A 26,034-nucleotide genomic window follows, 5' to 3' on the forward strand; every position below is an offset into this window, starting at 1 on the left:
CATGTGCGTTGAGACCCTGCTTCAAGGACATGGTCAAGCATCGCTCATTTATGGGAAGTAGAGAGTAATTTCTTTCCTCTGCACTTCCACATAGCCTTCATTTGTTTTATTTGTTTGTTTTCCTCCCTTTTTATTCCTTTCTCCCTCACTTTTCCCCTTTCCTTTTTTTTTTTTAGTTAAATTGTTTAGTTCATAATAATCTTTCTTTAATTATTATTATTATAATTTCCCTTTAAATAAATTATCCTTATCTCAACCTGTGAGTTGTTCTTTGCTTTACTTCTCCCCCTCCTCATCTAAGGAGGGAGAGTGAGAGAGCGGTTGTGGTGTTTAGCTGCCCAGCACGGTAAAACCACCACACCTACCACTAAAGGCCTTTGTAAAGTCTCCATCCTTCTTTAGAGCCCTCTTTAGGCAAAATAAGATCTCCCCAGACAACTCTTCAGGCTGAACAATCCCAACTCTTTCAGCCTTTCTTCACAAGAGAGGTGTTCCAGTCCTTCGATAATTTTTTGAGTTCCTCCTCTGGATGCACTCTAACAGATCCATGACTTGTATTGACAGACCCAGAACTAGATACAGTAGAACAGGTGGGGTTCCACAAGAGCAGAGTAGAGGGGTAGAATTCTCATCTTGACTTTCAGGTCATCTGCCTTTTTAGGTAGCTTAGTGTATGATCAGTTTTCTCTGCTGAAAGCACACATTTCCAACTCATATGTGACTTTTAATCCACCAGTATCCCCAAGTCATCCTCTGCAGGGCTGTTCTTAATCCATTAAACACTGAGACTCTACTGATATTGGGAATTGCCCCCAATCTACATGCAGGACCATGTAGTTGGCATTGTTGTACTTCATAAGGTTCACATGGGCCCACCTCAAGGCTAAGTCCATCTGATATTCCTTCCCTCTAACATATAACTCATATTTCCCTCTAAAATATTAGCTCTTACTAACACCACTCAGCCTGGTGTCATCTGCAAACTTTCTGAAGGTTCAGTCAATCCCACTGTCTATGTCAGTAATTAAGATACTAAATAGGACTGGTCCCAGCAAAGACACTTGAGGGACACCACACATTACTAGTTTCTGCTTGGACATGGAGCCATTGACTAGAACCTTTGGGTTTTATCATACAGCCAATTCTTTCCATCAAGCCATATCTCTACAATTTAGAGGCAAGAAGGACTGTATCAAAGGCCTTACAGATGTCCAGATAGAATGATATCAGTAGCTCTTACCTTGTCCACTGATGTAGTTACTCCTTTGTAGAAGATCGCTATATTAGTCAGGCACTATTTGCCCTTGGTGAAGCCATGCTGGCTGTCTTCAATCACCTTCCTGTCTTCCACATGTTTTAACATAACTTCCAGGACGATCTGTTTATATAGGCAAAACATGGGAATGTAACTTGGTTGTAAAATGATACTAATACTTGTGATACTTGTGAGAAGGCTTCACTGTTTTTAGAGCCAATATGACAATTCTGATGGCCATTGGTTTGCAATATTCTATCAGATCTTTATGGTGTGTTGGCAGTCAGAGACATAGCTCAAAAATATTCTCCAAAGTGGAATAGCCTTTCACCCACAGGAGCTGCTTGTCTTTGGACATTGTCTTTCAGAAGATTAAGCCTCCTTGTATTTTTCCATGAACATGAAACAGTCCTTGCCTCTTCCTACAATAATAGTGACACAGAGATACTTTGATATTACAGGTTACTTGAGTCTACATTCAGAACATTTGGTGCACTTTAACAGGTATCATTTCCACTGACTCCTGTGATAATATTGCATATATTGTTATCTTCTACACAGGAACTACTGGCCAAAACAGAGTGTGAAAGGGCATGATGAATCCCTGTGCTGATAAATGAAGGATGGAGGATTGAGGAATACTAACAAGTTTTTAATATAAAATTTGCAAGTGAATTGAAAGCTAATTTTGACTCGTCTTTTAAATGCATTATGGTACTCACAATTTAATGACATGCCAAGATCCCTGGTTTGCATTTAATGGAACAAATCATTCTAGATGTTATACATCAAATTCCTTGGTGGAACTAAGGATTCAAATATTCAGTGTTTTTCCTACAAATAGGAGAAATACCAATGGAACAAAAGATACTAGAATCTAAGCAGTGTGAAATATTAAGCAAATCACAATGTAGAATTCCACAGGCAGAAATTTGCCATCACCCTCAAAAACAATTCTTAAAATGATATCTTATTTTTCATCTGCAGGTCACCAAGCTGTAAAAATGTTTTTTTTTTAAAAAAACATGGAAATTGTGGCACAATGTATTAAAATAAAATGATTTGCCAATCAAGCTACAGGATAGAGAGAAAACCTGGTACTGAAATATATGTCTCTAAGTCCCATACTTAGGAAGTCATGCTCCTTCATGCCTATTCACACCACTTCTCACTTTAGGAAGTAGATTTTGTTAATTCTATCAGATTCCAAATCTAGAAACTGTGAAAGCTACTCTTCAAGTTCTCCGATAGTAAAACAATCCCAAGAGGGAAATTAGCATACACAGTAGAACATCATTTGTCAGTATTATAGATAGGGATGTCCTTACATCTGGAGATAAATTTGTGATGAAAGGAAGGAACCTTTCTGAATGTGAATATGGCATCTTCAAGCTCAGTTTGTTTATATAAGATAGAAACAGATCCAGTATTTGTTTCATTCGATAGTACATGTTTATGTCAAATAAATCTAAGACTTTCATCAATTTAAAGTTCATTTTTACTTCATACTGAAAAAGAATTTATGTCATAAGGTGCTAGACTAGGATTGGATTTTGTTCCTATTTTTTCAAGCTAGATTGATTTCTACCCTTCTTTGAGTAGATTTGCTGTTGCATAGACTTTATAATGCTGTTACAAGTATTGCAATCATTCATAGTAATGTAATAAACATTCTTTGGTAAATCTCAGGTAGCACTCCCAGCTCTCTTTCTGTCTCACTCTGACTAAATGCTTCATACTTACATCTGGAAATTTAGAGTTAATTGCTTTTATCTTATGACATAAGGAAAGTGGAAAAAATCAACCCTGGCAAACTGCAAGTCCCCATCAATAAGACATAAATCCTGAAGAAGCAATATTACCAGTCCCCTATCTTTCTCTCTGAGGGCTGTCAATGAAAACTTGTAAATGTAACTAAAAACTTTGGTAATTTAGACAGTTTTGATTTAGGTTTAAAGACGGAGGAGAATTTATGCAGATGCTTACTTGTCCACTTCTCTACACAGATAAATATGCCTCCCTCCATTTGCATTTTGAACTTACTATCCAGAAGTGCATATGCAGGCTCTCTCTCTGTGTCAAAATTGAGATGATCAGAAGGAAAAAAAAATATCTTGTGATCATCAATAGTAGTTCCTTGTAATTATAATTGTCATTACTTGTTCAGGATTTCCCGTAAAGAAATAAATGCATGTAAATGCATGGTACAAAACCTTAAACCCAGTGCTTTCAGAAATCACCTATCTTTACTGTGTTCACAATCTTCACACTCCATTGCTGATCAGCAGATTCAAAGACATCTTACACGCCCTAGATTCTAGATTTACATGTGATACTCCCTTGTGTCATGATTGGTGGTAGACCTTTTTTTTTCTGCAAGGCAATGAAAGGCAAGGCAAGACTCATGTTTCAGTCCTCTGGAAATGATCTTTACACACATACTTTCTATACCAGTAAAGATTAGTTTAGAAATCCTATATTAATGTGCAAGCTACAGAAATTCTTCCTGTGCAAAGTTTTAAGAGAATAATAACACAAAAACCTGTTATGAAGTAGATTTATACTGAGTAAGAAAACAGTGTTTCTCTGGTACTGTGACTCTGAGAATCCATATGAATCCCTGTCAAAAACTAGTCACCTTTTTAGGCAAAATTTCTACTTTAAAGTATTTGTGTAATCTAACTTAAATTTGTGGAATTTTTGTGTGTTATCTCCCATACTCACACAGCAGATATCATATATGTCTTTTGCTTTTCAACTTGCTTCAAACTCTTTTCTCAACAGCGGTGGGGAATGATACAGAGACTAGAAAAAAAAAAAAAAAAAGTCACTGGATGGCTGAGGAAAAAAAAAAAGAGCTTACTTTTGTCCTTATTTAAAAACTATAGTAGCTCAATATCTCATCCATTCCACATTATAACACAGTATTTGATAATGATAAAATATAGCATGGAATTTTGCAATGTGACCAACCCCGAATGCATGGCAGGAGACATTCAATATTTTTCCATTAAATTTGTCTTTATCTATCCTCGATGTTGTGATTTCATTAAGAGTAAATACCGTTATCTAACTTTTAAATGAAGAGATGAAATGTTATGGAATATCTTTTTCCCTTTAACTCACGAGTTGCAAAACCAACTCATCCTGTTGTAAGTCACATCTGTATCAGATTATTATTGTTCTTATGAACAACTTGAATTTAAGAACTTGGAAACTTCTTTGGAATCACCAGTAGTTCAACATATCTTATCTTACTTGAGCTATCAAGCAGTTAGGAATCAAGTCTGAGCTATCAATTTAGACAGAGAAAATTGTAGAGAAAAGCCTCTGGAGTATAATTCATCATGGTTAAAGAATCATTATGAATAATGAATCACTAGACACAGGACTGTTATAAATGTTAGAGATGCTCTACCATGGTAATATTCAGAGTGTGAAGAAGATGACTTGGAGTTGGACATACAGTCAGGCAAAGGCATTCTGACCTTGCTCTGTGCTGTAAGGAACAAGTCTGGAGTAGGGGGAAAGTAAATCCGTGTTAATATACAACACTGCCACATGTATCAGACCTAATCTAAACCATTAGACCTTTTATCAAAGTCATGGAATTATGTACAGCTGACTTGTAAACCTCACCATTTTTCTCCTCACTGGCTCCAAATTCATTGTCATTTTCTTCCATTTTTGTTCTTAAGTCAACAATACTCACAGTTGCTGTGTTTCATAAGTACAAAGAGATATGATGCATGAGTACTTATAAATAAAAGGTACAGGAGTATCTTTTCATAACCAAATGAAAGCAAAAGTTATTATCTTGTATAGAATAATGAGATAGTCTCCCAAATCTCATCTGACAAAAATAGGTTTATATACAATAATCTAAAGGTAAAACTTGGTGAATGGTTGGTGTTTATTTCTGGAAAGTGTCTGATGGAGAGAATTTCATGATTCTCCTCAACATTTTAATCCTACATAATTAGTCTGTAGTAATTAAAATATATTTAACACAGTTGGAGGGCATAAGGACAAAGGGTTCTGTTCTAATCTCATATGCACAGGCATGCAGAGATTTTAAGATACTGTGATGTGAGCCTTTGAGTTCAAAGACACAACTCAGAATAGTGATGTATGGTAAAGATAAATAGTGTGGAAAGGAATTGAAATTACAGTAGAAAGCAAACTATTTCAAAAGAGCACATCAATTTGTACCAACCAAAAATAGAAAAAGTAACCAATGCAGTCTTAATTCATATACAGTTGAAAAATTAGGAGATCAGATTAACAGAAAAGATAATTTAAAATTCAGAAATGACTCTCTCATTTCCATCTCACCCCTTTTCTAAAAGAAATACACGCTTTATAGGTACAAATACTTTTTTTTTTGTTGTTGTTATTATTATTTAGGATGAAACTTGCTGACGGTTCACTTGATCCCAAAGTCCATGTCACCAACAAAGATGTTAAATAGTGCCAGTCCCAATACCAACCCCTGAAGAACACCACTTGTCACTGATCGCCACTTAGGACACAGAGACGTTGACTGCAACTCTTTGAATGAGTCCTTCCAACCAATTCCTTACCCACGAAGTCGTCCATCCATCAAATCCATGTCTTACCAATTTAGAAAAAAAAAAAAAAAAAAAAAAAAAAGGACATCATGCATGACAGTGTCAAATGCTTTGCACAAGTCCAGGTAGATGATGTCAGTTGCTCTTCCCGTATCCACCGATGCTGTAACCCCATTGTAGAAGGCCACTAGATTTGTCAGGCACAATCTGCCTTCCCTTAGTGAAGCCATGTTGGCTGTCACCAATCACCTCCTTATTTTTTATATGCCTTAGAATAGTTTCCAGAAGGATCTTCTCTATGATCTTGCCAGTCACAGAGGTGAGACTGACTGGCCTGTAGTTCCCTGGGTCTTCTTTTTTTCCCTTTTTATGTTTAGGGTTATGTTTCTCATCTTCCAGTCAGTGCAAACTTCACTGGACTGCCATGACTTCTCAAATATGATGGATAGTGGCTTAGAAACTTCATCTGCTGTTTCCCTCAGGACCCATGGATGTATCTCATCAGGTCCCATGGACTTGTGGGCTTTCAGGTTCCTTAGCGTGTCTTGAACCTGATCTTCTCCTGCACTGTGTTGTTCATCATTCTCCCAGTCCCTGCCTTTGCCTTCTGGGGCCCGGGCTTTTTTTTGTTTGTTTGTTTGTTTTTTTGTAGCTGACAAGGCTACAGCTCTCGTCAGTGAAGACTGAAGTAAAAAAGTCATTGAGTACCTCAGCTCCATATCCCAGGTGACCAGGTTTCCCATTTCCTTCCAGAGAGGGTCCACAATTTCCTTATTCTTTCCTTTTATCTCTAGGGTAACTACAGAAAAAGCCTTTCTTGATGTCCCTGGTCAAATTTAATTCTGACAGGGCTTTGGCTTTCCTAACCTGATCCCTGGCTGCTCAGACAATTTCTCTGTATTCATCTCAGGCTAATATATTTTTCCTCCCGATAACATACTACTGAAATTTAACTCTTATAATCTCTTCTAAATATAAATGCAAAACTATACCTTATGTTTTCTTCAAATTCAAAGTGAACAAACCCACAATGTAATGGCTATCAATTTATAAGTGACCTCTTTGAACTTTTATTTCAGCTCAGATTAATGAGAGTTTTAATGATGACACTTCTGAATTAGTTTTGCTGTTATTGTTGTTGTTGGTGGTGGTGGTGGTGGTTTGTTGTTGGTTTTTGTTTTTGTTTTGTTTTGTTTTGTTAGCAGTTCTAAGATTTACCAGCACTATTCTACTGATTGTTTCTAAAAGTGAGGAGAACCTTCTCTTTGAACTCAACTGAAACTTGCATAAAGATACTTTTTGGAGTTAAATTTGAGCACTGTTATAATAAAAAACTAAGTAATGTTCCCCAAAAATATCTGCTTAGCCCAAAATAAAAATGGGATATGACAATTATAAGATTTACCAATTATGCATATTATGTTGAACTCATATTAATGTTAGAGTTACTTCTACTATTGCTCTATTTTTTAAGGATGAACAGTATGTGTATATGTTAGCTTTTATGCTAGATTTTATGAGTTTTCTACAACAGTCACTTTTATTATTTCATGTCCTTACTCAGATATATTTCCTTCTTTCATTTCACTCTCACATGAGTCACAAAGGAGGAATAGGTATTGATATATTTTTATTTCAGACCTAAAATTCATACCTCACTTGTGAGTTATGCAAGGAAAATAGGAAGCTTCATTAAACAAGTTGTCTGTGAATAGTGATTTGCAGTTTGGGAGTAATTTCATTTGAAATCATTAAATGTACACAGCTAAAATAATTTTATTTCTTTGAAAAACTCCACTTACTATCTTACACTGATGAAGACAATAGAGATTTATTTTTTTAAATACACTTCTTAATGACCTAGAGAACGTCATTTGCTCTGTACTTGCATGTTATACACACTTTCTGTAGTATACAGTAAAGCAAATTTCAAAAAATAGAAATAAACACAATTTAAAGGTAATTTTCTAAATACATGAATCAAATGAGTTACCTCTTTGTAGCTAAATGAGACAACAATCATGGTTTATAATGTCCTCATTGTTTCTTGGAAAGATACAACATGGAAAATTACATTTATCAGTTCAATTCAGCTAAATCAGTTTCCTTCCAAGATAATAGAGTAAATGTTTGGGTTTTTTTGTTTGTTTGGTTGTTTGGTTGGTTGGTTTTTGTTTGTTTGTTTGTTTGTTTCTTTTTGAGCCTTACTGCAAGAAAGGTGAAAGAAAAAGTAAGTGAATATGGGCAACACACATGGCAACATTAGAGTGTACCTGTCAAATAGAGTGTACCTGCCCACTTATGTCATTTATAAAACTGAGTAATTGAGAAGTATTGCACTGTACAAGCACAATGTATTTCTACTGTGGACTGGTGTTGTGATCAGTAATGACTAGTTAAACACTTACCTGGCTAGAGTTGCTGTTTTGCAGCCAGTAGTCATGACATAATTATATATAGAAAGAGGACAAGCATGTAAGTAATTTACACTTAAATCTGAACCCAAAACAACAGAGCTATGAAATCTCCATAAAATCGTTCAGAAAAAAAAAGAGTGTAAATTAGAGTTTCAAATTGAAGTGTGGAATTAGAGATAAAATATGTTAGGTAATAAATGGGAAAAAAAAATAAATTAATGTTGTTTCTTGTGCTACTTCCAACATATATAAATAACTATCAAAGTATAGCAAATCAAAATATCTTGCTAAGGAAGTAACAGGAATATTATAAGTGGCAAGGGTAAAGACAGTTGGTTTCATTAGTGTACCACAGACAGAAATATTCTATTTGTTCTTAGTATGTAGAACGGAAAAGTATGAAGTACTTATGTCATATAAAAATAAATAAATAAATAAAGTAATGTTCTAATTGAAATTGCCATAAAACAACTTCTGAAAAGTTTTATAAAGCAAACTCTATAGATTATACCCTAATGTGCTACACAGAAGAGTCCTCAAGCCAAACAGGACACCAAATTTTGAAACTAGCTTGTAAGAAAGTATTTTCAGATTAATAATGCATGCTACCAAGCAACTGTGGTGATAGAATAAGAATGAGAATACAAGAGACCTCATATGATCCCCACATATCTATAAAAAGACATAAATTAATAGAGTACTGAAGAAAAAGAGATCAGTCTGTTTCTAAGAAAAGAAGAAAAAAAAAAAAAAAAAAAAAAAAAACCACTTCATTTCCATCTATTCTATGGTTCTATGGTGAAGAGACCATTTCATAAGAATAGAAAGGTACTTTAGGGATTAAGTCTCAGAGTCTCAGAGATGAATCCACACTAATTCAAAATAAAGTATCTTTTGTCAGGTTAAATAATCAAGCTATCAACAAACTGATAAGGAAAAAAATGATTCTCTATTTCTGAAATATCCCAATAAACAATGGATACCACTGCAGAGATTGTACATTAGTCAATACAAAAGTTTTGTGCTTAATGAGATTCAATGATTTGTGACATTCAGAAAATACTAACTTCTGAGCTCCAATTACAATTTTCCAAATCTCTTTAAAGCATTTGAATTTGGAAGTGCTTGGCTGAAAGCTTAAGCCCAACCTCAATTACTCACAACCTATTTTTTTTCTGGCTGAATAATAGCTACAGCCTTTACATGGCAACTATACATCGGTAGTTGCCATGTCTGTATTTGTTGTGTCTCAACAAAAGGACACCCTTAAATAATGTGAAAGGTGTTGTTGTTTTGTTTTGTTTTGTTTTGTTTTGTTTTCCTGCAGCTTCATACAGCTACAGAAAATTCCATCAGTGGAATCCAGCAAATGATGGTAGAAATGAATAGATAATTTAAATTTCAATCTCTGCTATGAACTGCATATCCCCATCTTCCACAAAATCCAACTGTGTTTACATCTAAGTTTAGACTTGATAGCAATTAAAATAAATCCAAAATATTTTAATGAGAAAAAATCAGCATGTAACAAATGATTTTCCTTTTATGATGTCCTCCTAGCTTCTTTTAGAATATCTGAAGTAGTCTCATTCTCAGCTCACAATCAGAGTACATTTTTTTTCCTTTTTCTTTTTTTTTATTTTCTTCCTATCTAATGCCATATTTAGAGAAATGTAAAACCATAGAATAAAAATCTTGTAAAATGACTGATGAGTGTTTGAGCTAAAAATAAAGTTGAATTAGTATAAACACTATCTAATCTCTAATCCGTTTCTTCCCTCAGTATGAATGTAAATGACACATCTGAGGTTTCCCCTAGATCTCTGTTGAATAGCAAAATACAGTGATAAACACTTCTATTCCAGAGAACAGGTGTGCAATGCAGTCAGTAAGAAGTGGTAGTGACATGAGTACATACTTATTGCCCAAACAATTTTGTAACTTAAAGAATACTGCAAAAGTAAAGGTCCCCAAGACTTCGGTCACTTTATTTTAGCTAAAGATTATTGAAATCCCCCATCTAATTGAATGTGTCACTTACTAATCTCCTGGACTGGAGGTTTATGGCAGAAAAACAAACAAACAAACAAACAAAACAAAACAAAAACAAAAACAGAAGTGGTGGAATTTTCTCATTTCATCGAGGTTTTTAAGTTGTTTTCTTTTACCTATAGAATGAACATATTCAGGAGTAAAACAGAGCACTGAAGATGCATGAAGATCATTTCAAGTGATTTGCTTGATCTCGATAAAATCTTGGCCTCCCTTGTAGGTGAAAGAGACATATTCTATGCAATGACCCATTTATTAAAGATTCCCTGCAGAAAGCAAGCTATATCAAGCATTAAATGAACCTTAATTGTAATTATATTTTATTGCTCCTTGGATTATTAAATGTTTAAACTTGTTTAAACTATGAGATAACAGAATCTATGTTCTCAGTAGTGAAAGGGTAGTAACAGTAATTTTACTAAACATTTCAGCCCTGTTCCAACAATCTCTTGGAGGAAAGTTAATGGTCACAATCCAAGTAAAGCCCGCCTGAGAAAGTCTCAAGCTGTGCTTGAAATACCTAATGTGCAGCTAGAGGATGCGGGGATGTATGAATGTAAAGCTGAAAACTCACGTGGAAGGAATGTCTTCAGAGGGCAACTCCAAGTGTACAGTAAGTATAATTGCACATGGTATTATCCATCAATGCTTTGTCCATACTTAAGGCTTTAACGATATATGAAGGATGCTAGAAATTAAATATCTAGAATATCCACTAGAAATTAAATATATATAAAATAAATATGAAATAAAATCTTTATTTAATTAAGATATATATTTTTGTTCCTCAGTAATGCACTAAAGTCTGGAATGGGAATGAAGCTGTCTCACACAAAACCTGGCTTAAATAGCATTTCATGTTTCCTGATGTTTAGGGTTGCATTTTATTTTGTTTGTTTGTGAAGAGAATTCTTGTAATTTTAGAGGTTTTTATTTTTCTCCTGATATAATACATAATATATAATATAGAAATTAATATATAAATATATATATATTCACTCACATTAACCATAATGCATATGTCAGAAAATCAGTTTTAGAAATACCTTAGTATTTTTCTCTTGCTTTTATTAAGGATACATACTTGCCATGCCTGGGTGCAGAGTTTTGCCAAATTCATTGTACAGGAATCAGAATAGGAGAAGCAATTCTCTTTTTGCAAATAAAAGCTCTCATTCTGGGGATGCACTACAATTTATGTAGTCTTCCTAAATTTTTTTTTTTCAGTCAAAAAATTCAACCATATTGATATGTTGTTGAAAAAAAAAAAAAAAAAAAAAGACCCCGAATTAAGAATATTTGATAAAAGTAATTCAATAATTCATTTTTATATAATGTCATTGATACACCCTAGAGGCCAGAAAAAAAAGCCTATACAAAACATGACTTATTGATTAATTGCAGCTCAAATATTTCACTTTAGTCCCTCCTATTTCTTGTCATCAGTCCATGAATCCTACAACCTTAAGGATTGCAGGAGCGGTCTATTGCAGGAGATCATGCAACAAATCTTTCAGACTCTGAGTTGTATTTGGTCTTCAAATATTGCAGTCAGTGTTATTCAAACTTCATTACTTGAGACTGTTCCTCAGGCTAATAGATACCTTTAAGAAGTCTATACCGTTAATTAATTTTATTTTTATTTTCTGGATTTCAGACAACTGTTATTAGTGCTTTCTCCCCATTGCTCACTGTATATAGTTCTCTGTCTTTTTTCCACACTTTCATCAAATAACCATAGATTGTCACCATATGTTTAGTTATTTTTCATATAAGTCAATATTTCCAGGTCCATAATCAAATTTTCTGTCTCTTCCAACTTTCAAATGTCTTTACCTTAGCTCCTCAGTTTTCAGTGAGTGTCAGCATATAACTGGATGATGTTCCTCTCCTTCCTTTTCCTTCTTATCCATCTGGAGCCAAGGGCAGGTTTTTGCCTTCTACTTTTTCACTGTGTATAGGAAAAAATATGTGATAGCAAAGGTTTGCACCTTTCCTTTTGGACATGCCACCCATACTGCACTTGAATAAAAGTATTTTACTAAAGAGAGAAAGAGAGAACGAGAGAGAGAATGAGAGAGAAAGAGAATGAGAGCAAGAAAGAGAGAAAGAGAGAAAACTCAAAGCCTCAGGAACTACTTTATGCCTTCCACTGTGCCAATTCCACAGTGACATTTCTCCATTATTACAAATTCCTACTGTTCTTTACTTCTACAAAAGTATGACAAATTCTGTTACAGTCATGGATGCCAGAGAATTTAGCAACATGTTTGGTCTTTTTCCTTAACATTTCTTAAAATATCAGAAATTCCAAAGGTTATAATACATACCCCAGCTCATACAGTTGCTATCTCTTCTCTAGAGTTGTGAAACTAACAAAATAATTAATTAATTAATTAATTAAATAAATAAATAAATAAAATAACCAAAGTTTTCTGTAATAGAGATACAATTAGCTTTACCTCTTCCTTTTGAAATGAAATAAAAGAAAAAAAAATATCTTTTCAGGAGAGAAATTAAGCAGTTGGAAAATGAAATTGCTTCCTCAAGAGCAGTCTTCAGACCTGCGCAGAGCCATAAGCAGAACTCATATCACAGCACACATGATCTCATGTTCCACCTAACTCTACCTCTCTTATTAACCAGGATACATTTTCATTTTCAGTAGTAGTAAAGATGCTATTCAAATGTAGAAGTCCACAGAAAACATTCTCTTTGTCAGCTTTGTTCCATTCTGTTTAAATAGAAATAAGAATTTTTAGTTCTCTGCCATTGTATGGTATCAAAAATAATATTGTTTTCAGTCTGACCAGTCTGACTTTATGGATAACACACAGTTTGTGTTAATTGGCTTTTTTTTTTTTTTTTCTTTTTTCCATATCAGACCAAATGCTTGTACATTAAATAAAGGAGGTTCATTTCAGATCGTCTAAATCCTTTGATTAACAGCTGCATGAGACTATCATAGTGCTACATTTCTAAATGTAGCAAAGTCTATTACTATCTTTTAGTAATGGGTAAATTCTGAAGGTTAATTCTGAACCACATCCAAATCAATGTTTCACCTACATTAGCAGGGAGGAAGGTCAGAGCAGGTGACAGGGGACTTTCAAGTGGAAGAGACCGGCAGTGACCTCCAGCCCAGCAAAACAAGAAGTGCAAACTGTTAATAGCTCCTTACAAGTATCTTGGCCTCAAGATAAAGTATTCCCCAGTGAGCCTCTCACATTCAAACTGCTCCTGAAGACATTAGTTCCTCATTGGCCTAAAAACCCCAACATCCCTTTCCAGGGATGTAAGAGAGTTTGGGTAAGAAGGTTCTTAACAGCACAAAGTTTAGCCAAGTGTTACTTTACAAAATTCTCAGCTTCCTTTGGTGAGAGCTGATATAGCAGGATACAGGGGCAGCATTTGCTGATGTATTTCTTATTCATAACAACAGTCAACATGAATTATTTATCTTAAAGCTCATTGTCTTTTCACTGACATCTTATTCTTCCTGGAGACAGGGATTATTTTGGCTCAAAAACTCAGATGTAGGCCATCATTCTTTACCAGGGGTTTCTTGTAAAATTCCAGAGCAGATTGTAGTACCAGCTGTGTCATACTGTGGTTTTACGATCTGCATATCTCTGTAGGAACTCAGTTGCTGTCTGTTTGAATCTTCATTTCATCAGTTGCATCTAATCTGGGTCATCACAAGTTATTTTGGAGAAAGACCAGGGCCCCAAGTCTGCCTGTCTCCTCAGATTTAATCAGAAGTTGCTGATTTATCTATCAATTCTTTTCTGATGCTGCAATCCAGGTATAACATGACTGCCTGACTCAGCTGACACTTTGAATGTTGCTCAGAAAGTGGTATTTCAGAATTTGACAATTTCAGATTGTTGTAGTCTCAGCACTTAGTTGAAATTCAGCTGTAAAAGTGGCATAGTTATTAAAAATATAATTTTGATGATGCGAGACATCTTCATATATTTGACTGCAACCTATTTTGAGAAGTGTGTTTTTCCCCAAGCTCATCCTGTAGTTTACAAGAAATTATATTCAAGCTGAAAATGATTAACAGAAAAGAGCACAAAAATTTGGGTGGAGAAACCGGGCATTAACCATTTGCAGTCACAGCTTCTCCACAAACTCTACCAGGACTACCAGGATGTTCCCAATGGCAACTTCTGCTCTGTGCAATTCCTCCTGCTCTTTTCTCACTCTGAAAAAGACGGGTTTGCTTCTGTATTACCTACTCACTAGTGCCAGTTCAGCAGGGGGTGGTGATGTGAACCAGAGAATTAAAACATTTTTCTTGCCATTTTTCTTTCAGCTGGCTTGGTTACCTGATCCTGCTCACAGCAGCAACCCATGAACAGCTCTGCTGACACAGCAGGATGGGAGGTCTGCCATAACGTGGCAGTTGAACAAGCAGCTGAGGGCAGGAATATTCTGAAATGCAGTGTAGTAGGCAAACCAGATTTTTAACACCATTTTAATCACTTCCTCATAAATTTTGTATGGAGCAAAATCCACCAGGGTCACTGCAGGTTAGCCCCAGAAAAATAGAGTAAAACTGGCTAAAGAGGATAAGATTTCTGATTGCATCTTCAGCTGAAATCTGTTATCTTGGATTTCTCACTGTGATAGCTACCTATTCTTCTCATACTTTATACTTTTCAATTGGCCTCATGTTCAGAAAAATAATTTATTTCACCCTGAATGCATTTACTCATTCACACTTTAGGACACTATCTGAAGTCATTTGTCTATGCAAAATTTTCTCATAAGTTTTCTTTCAGCCAAAATTTTGCTAAATTATTCCAGAAACTAGTTCCACAGAGGATACAAAAACTGGCCTGTAAGCTTGCTGTTTTGTTGCCAATGTGTTTTTGTAAAACATTTTGACATCCTTGAATAAAAAGCTACAGAAATTAATAAAATAAATCAGGGGATGGACCGTGATTTTAAAATCTTGGCAGAACTATAGAAAGTTATGGTAAAGTATCTAAGAAGTTTAATGAATCCTTCTATTTTTACATTCACTCCCAAAACTTCATTGGACAGATAAATACTGGCAAATGTTCTTTTTTTTTTTCCATGATGAATATTGTATATATACACACACACACACACATATATATATACATATATACATATATCTACATTTGTATATACATATACATATATCTATATCATATATATAAAATATTAATTTCAAAAATAAATATAAATCAATATAAATAAAAAGTTAATTTCAAAATCTGTTTAAATACAATTTATATTTTCTTATTAAAATTAAGTTCAATTATGGAATGAAATTTTCTTCGCCCACATGTATATCAGGATTATGCTTAAAAGTTTTTTTTTTTTTTTTAATAAAATTAAAATCATACATTGAGTTAGAAGTTGCAAATCCAGTTAAACATTTGTCTCTTATTATTGACAAGGTTTAAGAACAAATGTTATGATATTATGGAGAGGCTTTTGCTAATAACTAGAAAGGGAACTGTTTTCCTGTAGCAAAGTAGGAAGAGAAACATAAAGAAACAAAGAGAAGAAAGGAAGCCAAAAATTTATGCAAAATATTTCTCTTAATCATGCATTTAGTTGTTTTCATTCTACCTACTGCTTTACCATCTTGTTCAAAATTTCTTTTGCTTCACTCAAAAACGTAAAAATCCAAGTCATTGCCTTTGCTGATGGCAAGATTGAAAATTCTGAATCCAAAGACCACTTAGACTATGAGGAAAAAATTTAAGGTAGAAATACTCCATATAATGAAAAAAAAAAAAAATGTTAATACCTACTGATCATATCACTATGATTTGAAATTTTGTGGTTATAGAGGAAAAACTGTGCCATTATACTTTCATGATAGTCACAGCCAGGGGGGAGGGAATGGCAGCTGTGTACCAATAAGAACAGACTTGCAGCCAGACTTGGTGAGGCAGTTTTATTTCAGTGAAATCAGGTTACTTCTTAATTAAGTAATGCTTTGGTTCATTGTGAGATCAAAATCAATATAGAAAAATTAGACCATATATGCTTTGGATCACACAGTAGAAGTTTCAGAAAAGCAAAAAGAACATTTTAGTGCCTCTTTGAAACTGCATATATTTAAGGCACCACTGTCTATCTTTTACAATTTTTAACTACACATTCAACTGTCACACTTGCCAAAATCATACTAGCATATTAATTTTCAAAGGAAGCAAGTGCTTCTCAGCATGTTTTTTTGTGCATACCAAAACACTACAGAAGAAAGCAACAGAAACAACTAAACAATGCAATTGAATTATATTTTTAGGACAATTACTAGACAAGTGACTACAGGCACTTGCACAAACTGCTTCAAAATATTACATGAGATTTTTCGATTAACGTAAGAATCAAGTGATTCAGTGTAGTGGAGTATATGCCATGCATTGCCTTAGCTATAATAAGAATGTCAGAGCAGCTGTTTTCGGTCTTGGTGTAGGAGTTAAGTTGGGTCTATCTTGTCTCTGTTTTCCTCCACTAAAAGGGAAATAAGTGATTCCTTTTTATGATACATATCCAGTTTCTGACAACTGTCTGGCCAGGGACTGTACTGCAGACTATTTTCTGCTTAGGAATGATAGACAACTCATTCACTACCTTTATCATGCATGCACAAGATGTAAGCTAGAAGCAGTTAGTCGCCTGTCATGCATCCTCATATCTACTCACATCTTTGATTGGTGATCTGTCAATTGGCAGCTAGATTCAAAGATTTACTTTTAAACTTGGTTCCCCATGTTTAAGCATGTTATCAATTATCCGATGTTTGAAGTAGAGACCATGTTTTGACAGAACTGGATTTCTTTCTACTCATTTGAAACAGAAGAATTTTATATTCCTTTAGAAATGAAGGTCATTAGCTATTTATTCTCTACCATTTAAAATATATATATTTAGTATAATTACATTAATTAATCTATTATCTTCTTTGCTAGAGAAATTGGTATTGCTACAATATGAAAACCAAATTATTGAATTATTGAATATTGAATATTGAATATTATTGAATATATATGCTTAGAATATATATATGATTATATATATACTAATATATATGCTTATATATGAATACTCAGTTCTTCACTGAGTCTTAGTAAGTTTTCCAAATGATAAGATCCTACAAATAACTGTCTGATTGACTGCTGCATTAAAAATTTGCATTTTTGCAAAAAGTATTCCCTGCTTTTTTGTTTTTTAACAGGTTATTACATGAAATCTAGGTATTAATTATCATATATACAACTATCAACTATCTACCTTAAAAAAAAAAAAAAAAAAAAAAAAGAGAGAGAGAGACATTTTAACATTGACTTGTTATGTAATTTATGTTAATGATGAGTGCAGGAAATCTCATGGGTTCTGTGCTTAAAAGCATTAAAAATATTTTCTCCCTTGAAATATTAATTAATGCAAAAAAAAATTTAATAAAAATATGTGCAAATGCCTTACCAAATGCCCAGTCATTCTTAGCTGAATAAACAATGATTTCCTAGTAAAATGAGAGAACTATGAAACTCAGAGTCTGCAATGATTGACCTCTTTATTGAAATTTAAATAGCTTAAGTATTGCAATGTTACTAAATATTCTATTGTGACTCCCAAGCAAATGTTCTTAAATCCAGTAATAATATTTTAATATATAGTGCTCTAATATAATCCTTTGGATTTTATTAAATTGGGCAGATTTTCTATTCCTGATCATGATACTGCTAACTGCCTGATGACATTACAGCATTTCCTTTAAAGTTAAGAAGTTTCACAAATTTTATTACTTTCTCTTTGTGTTTTGGTTGTTTGTTTAACAATGTTCCTTTTTTTTTAGAGTAAGCTAGGCTTTGTAAAGGCCACAATTCAATCTGTTTAATTGATTAGGTATATATGCTAGAAACTTAACAGTTCATATGCTTTGTACATACCATGGTATATTATTCTTGCAGCCTACCCACATTGGGTGGAGAAACTTAACGATACTCAATTAGACAGTGGGGATCCACTCCGATGGGAATGTAAAGCCACTGGAAAGCCAAGGCCCACATATCGTTGGCTGAAAAATGGAGTTCCACTCTGGCCACAGGTACATTAGATGAGGAATCACCAGTATGTCACATTTTTCTCTTTTAATACAGATAAAGACAATTAAACAAGGTACTGAAAAGTACTTTCAGAAATGAGAGTTTTCTGTATTAGTTTCTGAAGTATAATTTTAGAGACAGGTTCTCAATATCTGTCCCCTTTGAATCATCTCAAGCAATGTTGAATTTCATTCATTAGTAATTCTCTCTAGTTCAGAAATATTTTGGAAACAAGATCTTCTGAGTTTTGTTTGCAATAGCACTGCCACTGTACTGTAATAATGATCTAAACAATCCCCAGTATATGTATATTTACTTTTTCTATTTTAGATATTGATATTAATTGACAAATTATGTTATTTGTGTCTATTTTTTTGTATAAAGAGACTGTAACAAGTCAGAAAAAGGTTGTATTTGCTGAATCAGACTCCTTCATATTTCCCCCAATATTATGTTATTTACCACATAGTAAGTTTTTTTTTGTACTTTTCAAAACACTAACAGTGTTTTGAAACTAATGTAAGAAGTACATTTCATCATTTTCAACTCCATTAATTCTCTACAAGTAGCAGAACTCACCATCGACACCATTAAAATATTCCAGATAAAGATGTAAAGACTTTCATACAATCACCTGATATGTTTTAGAAGTAGACCTAGATAATATTGTCTTTCTTTTTAAAAGAATGCTCATGGCATAGACTGTCTTTTGTCTTTATTCTGTTTTTTCCTGTTGACTCATCAACACGTCAACAACCCAATTCACCTGGGGTTTTTGTTCGTTTGTTTTTGCCTAACACCTTTCCATTTTTACAGTCTCAAAATATTTAAGGAAAAGTTTTGTAAATTTATTTCATACATTTTTTTTTCCAGATTAAATTAAAGCTGTTCAATGTTGGGAGAAAACATCTCCATTTGTTAAAGAATTCATGGAATGGATTCATAAATATAAAAATGAAATGTCTTTCTTTTCAGTGAATGCCACTTCTGTAAGCATCAACCAATTATGCAAACAATGAGAAAGGAAACATAAACAGAGTTTATTTTTGAAGCTGTGAGGCATTGAAAATAAGTTTATATGCCTTTACTTTATTCATTTCATTCCTGAAATTGAAGCAATGTAAATATCTGTAGTTTTTGGTTTTCTGATTATCTAAATCATTAGTTGCACTGGGCTCTGAAATTTCCATATTAAATTTCATTTTAAACAGGAGTTTATGACAGAGAAAACTTTTATTCATAGTTTCCTCTGTATTTCCAAACAATCTGTTCTTTAGTAATTTTTAACTAAACCAAAAACATCTTCAGTAATGAAACCTAGAGATGTTTTATAGAAGTTCAAGTTATTCCTTATAAAGTTCCATAAAGTATATTTTTTCCATAAACAGCTGTTAATGCCCCTTCTTTACTACCTGTGTTAATTATTTTCTACTAGTGGACATTTCAAAATAGAAATTGGCTCTGATGTTTAAGGCAACTAAAACCTTTCACTCTTACTCATGCAAGCAATCTTTTATGTCTACTTTTACTCAGTCGTGACTGAGACCAAAAGTTTGACAGAGATATGACCATCAGATATTTTCCACCCACAGAACACTTCTTGCCTCATTAAAGTTACCAGGATGAACTGTTTTTAAAAGTTGTACAAGGGTGATAGCACCAAACATATAAATAAGCAAAGAAACAAAAGCAAGCATAGGTGATTGTGAACTTACACTTAGAAATATTTAAATATTCTTAGAGTTTTTTTCTGGCCTGTTTTAGTTTTGTTATCTCTTAGATAACAAAAGCCCAAGGATTTTTGTTGTTTATTTTTATTTTAGTTTAATAATGTCTTTTGTCTCTTGCCCAAAAAATTTCCAGTACCTTTTTGGTTTCATGGAACTGTTTTTTGTTATTTCATTACAGAGCAGGACTGAGATGGTTAATGGTGTACTGATGATCAACAGTGTGAATGTCTCAGATGCTGGAATGTATCAGTGCTTAGCAGAAAATAAGTATGGTACTATTTATGCCAGTGCTGAGCTGAAGATTTTAGGTGAGTATTATAAATAAAAAATAAAATAAAAATAATAATAATAATAAAAAAGAACAGACTGTTGTTGTTTTTTTGTTTGTTTGTTTTTTTCTGTTTGATAGTTGCATTTGTTCTTGGCCTCTTATGATAAAGAATGGCTTCTGCCTGTCCAAACTTAGCAGAACAGATAATAGTGGGTTTTATTGTTATTTCTGATGGGGCATTTTATTGCATAGGAGAGCACAGATCCTTTTTGTAACTGAATGTTTCCATTCATAAATTACTGACTCAGTTACATTTTGTGTCTATTTCTCATATAAGGCTATGTCAATTCAAAATACATGGAAAATATTTTTTTTCCCTCAAAAACAAATGCAAGAGAGAAACCTAGAGAACTATTAGACATTTTAATCTATGTTAAATTAAATTATTATTTAACAAGGGCCATTGTTCACAGGTGATTAAGCATGAAGTTACTTCTACAAACTTGAAAATTTCCTAGAAATTCACCAGGGCTGATTGAATAATGGCAATTGTATATTTGAGCTAGTATCACCTAGCTAGTATCACCTAGCTAGTATTAAAGCAAATATACTATGTAGTGTTTCTCAGTAAATGTAGAAAAATTTTCACTATTCACAAGTTGAGGAAGGGAGTTAATGAAGAAAAAATATGAAGCATGCCTTACCAACTCTAGTTTTGTATAAAGCAAAAAAAGTAGCCCAAAACAAGACAGAAGTGATAAAAGGAATTACACTGTGATAAATGAGGCAAACTTGTAAGAGACCTATTTTCTATAATCTAGTGTAGTACAGCTGGAAGACAGGTTTCTGACAAAGTAATTCTCTGGTCATGTCAGAGGTCTCTGCACTGCTTAAACCTGGAAAATTTCAAAACCTGCACCTGGGAATCCTTCTTGCAAAATCCAAGTAAATAAGGCTGAAGTTACTGAAATAATATAATACATTTGAGCTAAAATTTGTTCTTTTCTGAAAAAAAAGTATGTAGTGCACTATTTCCACTACTTCCTAGCTGGCCAACATTAAAATTTCAGTGTTAACTCTTAGAAATATTTCTGTCTAGCTACAAATTACACAGTTAGTGGCTATACATTTCCCATCATTTTCCTTTGTCATTTCAGATATAGTCAACAAAGAGGTCCCAGTTAGTTATAAAGTTCTCTTGTTCTGTTGTTTTTGTTTGTTTGTTTGTTTTGTTTTGTTTTGTTTTTGTTTGTTTGTTTGTTTGTTTGTTTTTCCTATACCTAATTTATAAGGTAGTTGTACAATTTCTTTGATGTTCTGTAACACGGAACATGGGCAATATATGTTGCCATTAAAAAATCAGGCTTTAATTCTGTCACTTTTGAAATTGTACCCCTGTTAAATTTTAACCTTAATGTTGCATTAATGTGGTAGTTGTGTTTTATTTTCTGGATTATTAAAGGGAAAAGAGCAGAATAAATTATCCATATAAATAGCATGGCATGAAAATTACCCAAAATAACATTAGAAAATATGTGAGGCAGTGAAGTATAAGATGTTGTTATACATGTATTTGAGATGTTTGTGTTATGAGGGGAGTTGTCTCTATTTTTGCAAAACAGCTTTAACAAAAACACAAACAAATAATATCCCATAGAATCATAGAATCATCCAGGTTGGAAAAGGTCTTCAAGACTATCGAGTCCAACCATCTAAACATAAGTCCCTTTAGTGCTATGTTCACACTTCTCTCAAATACCTCCAGGAATGTGGACTTCCCTGTACAGCCCACTCCAATGCCTCCAAAGCATAATTGCAGAATTGTCCTTTCTTGTGAAATTACAGTAACGAGTAACATTTTGTGATATATTTGTTACCTTGGCTGTTTTATTGCAATCAATGGGACTTCTTGAAAAGTGAAAAGAACAAAATATGATTAAATACCTTATGTAAATACCTTTTCAACCCCCAGCATTTAGACAAAATATAAAATGGGAAGCAACAAAATTGTTCCAAAAGTAACATTTTTAATAATAAATAACTCTAGAGAGTGCATTTTGGATAGCTGTGGATTTTAATCTTCTTTTCATTTTGAACTAGTTACATATAACAAGCTACGAGAGAAATCCAAACATTTTAGAAAAGGTATAACCAAATCAACTGTAGCATTCAATTTCTAAAGGTACTGGTTTTCACAAGCAATCTTACTTTAGAATGTTTACATGGATGACATCTCACTAATTATTAACTTGATTAAATTACAGGCCTACCATTTAGTCTTGGCTGCAGTTTCAAACATCTTGTAAACTTCTATCTAATCTGTGGTGCAATAAGTTTCAAACCAAAAATTGAAATTCTTCCCCCTAAACCAAACTTTATTAAAATGTAACAAAATGAAAAACTGTGATTTTTCTCTGTAGTGTTAACATGCTTCTTTTCAACAGCTTCAGCTCCCACTTTCCCACTAAATCAAGTGAGGAAAACAATAATTATTACCAAGGGCCAAGAAGTTGTCATTGAGTGCAAGCCACAAGCCTCTCCAAAGCCAACTATCACTTGGAAGAAAGGAGACAAAGCTTTAAGGGAGAGTAAGAGGTCAGAAGCCTGTTCGGTAAACTAAATATTGTGTTTGCATGTCTGATTCTGTGATACTAAATGAAAACACAGCCATTGACAATAACATGTGTATGTAAGCATGTCTATGCCATAATTTTTTCAAGCTAATTAGTCTGACAGTAGTGACTTTATTGTTTCCACAATACTGAAAACTATTATAATAGTTCAAAGAAGCAGAAGATGAAAAGAACTTTTGTTTGTTTTATTTTTCCTCTATTTCATGTTACTGATTTGTAAATTGGTTACTTATTTTTGAATCTGTGTTTGAGAGTATTAAAAGTATACAGGCTGAAGTAGTCAGGGCTGCATAAAATATCAAATATTTTTAAAAACTATTTAATATAAAAATTAAAAAAAATGAAAAAAAAAAAACACATTTAAATGCTTTTAATAAGGCAGATTGGCTAATTGGTCATATTGGAAGTCCATCTATGAATAGTTTTAAAATGATTCAGTGAAGAAAAATGTGATTCTATTACAGGATTTAATTATACAAGTAATTTCTATACTCAGCAGCACATCTGTTTAACAGAATATGTTTGATTAAATAAGTTTCGTCCATCTCTGTACATTAAAGGTAGTTTAAGTACTGCGGGTTAAATGCCAGCTGTAATTGCACTTTACGGGATTGGATGTCTGTGCACTAGAATAGTTTTGCCAGCCTGCACATGGTCTTTAAGTATACACAGAGATCTTATCTTCCTTCTGGTAATGTATGTGAATGAACCAATTAAACTTACTTGTGTGGCATTAGTCAAAAAGTTAAAAGCGAGGCCTTTTTGTTCATTTGTGCAATACTGATGAGAGCAGTAGAGTGCATCTCTCCTTGTTAGCTGCAAAAGGCATTTCATTCAGGTGAGTTTTATTTTCGTGTCATGCTACTTTTTCAAAAGGAAAAATGGATAACCTTTCATGTCATATTGTCTCTTGGGGGGAGCAGAGTGAAACTGCATTATATTAACCATTTTATTGACAGATCTGAATTCTACATACTGATAAGACATGATAGAACAACATCTACAAAGATGTTAATATAAAATATTCCTTGATGTCTTTAATGCTATAGTTATGTAGCTTGCACTACGTGACCTGTTCTTCTCATCCGCACAAAACTCATTATGGCTTCTCTGATCAACACATGTAAATCATCTTTTTAATTAACGGCCAGTAAAACACTTTGGTAATTACCCCTCATCTGTCCAAATTGAGCCTAACTCTGAAATTAAAATATCATAAAGCTGAAATCTGGAGCTACGTTTTTGGTATTTGCAGCTTTTGATACTTGTTTATTTTGGCAGAGCCAGGAGCAGGAAATGATGAAATATGGAAGATTAAAAGAGATATTTGAACTGTTTCAAATGTTTGAAAGATTGATTTCAATTTAGCTTTTAGTCAACTTTTCAAGGAATCTTTTGTGTCATTCAGAGCAATTCACTGATGTCTATTATGTATCTTAGGGAACAATATCTGTTTCAAGGGAACTCTATTCTGCCTCTATATACAGTATTCCTCACACAATAATAGAATCTGTTTGAAGAGGAGATGAAGAAAGCAATCATGATTTTGGGAAAGTAAATGTAAATCAGTAGCATTAGAATCTGTGTTTCCATTCAGTAGAGTTAGAATTTATGTTTCCATGTTGTAGGCAATCTGAGAAGGAACCACTGGAAGAGAAGTGTGTAAAAGTTTAGGGAAAAAAAGGAAAAATCTGACATATTTTGAGGAACATGTTGATGTATGTTACATTTTTTTATTATTATTATTTTATTTTTATTTTTTTCAGAGATAGATGATACAAATATCAACAATAACTGAATTGTCATGTGAAGATGTCATGGAATTGTCGTGTGATGAGTTTACATAGAATGTTAGTCCATCAAAAATAAATAATAATAATAGTAATAATAATAAGTAAAGAACACCAACATTCTGGTTAAATAATAATGAAAGCAAGAAGAGCTCAGCCTAATATGATTTTCTTCTATAGCTTTTTCATCATCTGTGGAGTGCTGGTAGAACATGTGTTTTGCTAGAAAAAGGAATTTGCACCAATTAGCTACATCTGTGAGAAACAAAACAAAACAAAACAAACAACAACAACAAAAAAAAACCACCAACAACAAAAACAATATCAATGAGAGAAATGAGAGCTTCCCCTCTACAGGAAAGAGGAAATTCCACTTGACTAGCTGACAAAAATACTTCATGTGACATTTCAGTTTGTAACTTTGCAAAAGACTGAGTTTGTGCCTGCAGAACTCATAGCTGGGCACATTTATCACTGAAGTCAGACCTTGACTCTACCTGCTGGAACTGAATGCAGTCTGAAAGCCTTAAATGTTCCAGGTTCATACAAAAAGTTAAAGTCTCTCACTTGACAAGGTAACTGTGGAAAGAGTCATCATGAGCTCCATCTTTTGGTGTTTTTTACGTATGAACTAATTATTCAACCCTCTTAGTATTCTTTGTCTACCTGTGCTAGGTTTGCTTTCCCTGGTGAACAGTCATTATTTTGAGTAGTGAGATCACTTAGAAAGCACCAGCACCAGTAGACTAGAACAGATATTTTAAACTGTTTTTTTTTTTTTTTTTTTTAAATGAGCTGCAAGGCTATAGAAGTAGAAAAGTAGGATATTCATAATTATTTGCTGACAAAACATATAATTCTGAGTGCTACAGTCTGCTAAATGTCTGAAATATGATGAATTTGCTCCTATGGAAAGATATATACTCACCAAACAATAGGCACAATTCATTCTATTAACCTGATTTAAAGATCACAACCTGCTGCAACGGCCACATTTTAATAAAATAAAATATTTTTTATTAGAGATCTACTATTCAGGAAAGTAAAACACCACGCTGCCGTTCGCTCACACTCCCCCCTCCCTCTCTGGGATGGGGGAGAGAAATGGAAAGTGAAGCCCGTGAGTTGAGATAAAGACAGTTTAATAAGACAGGAAAATAATATTAATAATAATAATAATAATAATAATAATAATAATAATAATAATAATAAT

The 26,034-nt window shown here is 33.4% G+C and overlaps 1 protein-coding gene across 5 annotated transcripts in view; it reads left to right on the top strand.

The window, feature by feature from the left end:
- CNTN5 (contactin 5) overlaps positions 1-26,034 on the top strand; it is a gene marked incomplete at its 3' end in the record, with an annotated part of 695,558 nt that overhangs the window by 544,793 nt on the left and 124,731 nt on the right. For all 5 annotated transcript variants that reach the window (XM_084491417.1, XM_084491418.1, XM_084491419.1 and 2 more), the window contains 4 exons: positions 10,727-10,908; positions 18,263-18,399; positions 20,306-20,435; positions 22,843-22,993. In XM_084491417.1, coding sequence (XP_084347543.1) covers positions 10,727-10,908; positions 18,263-18,399; positions 20,306-20,435; positions 22,843-22,993 — 600 coding nt within the window. The remainder of the gene's footprint in view (positions 1-10,726; positions 10,909-18,262; positions 18,400-20,305; positions 20,436-22,842; positions 22,994-26,034) is intronic.

The sequence above is a fragment of the Aythya ferina genome, assembly GCF_964211825.1.
Source record: "Aythya ferina genome assembly, chromosome: 1".
Taxonomy (NCBI): Eukaryota; Metazoa; Chordata; class Aves; order Anseriformes; family Anatidae; genus Aythya; species Aythya ferina.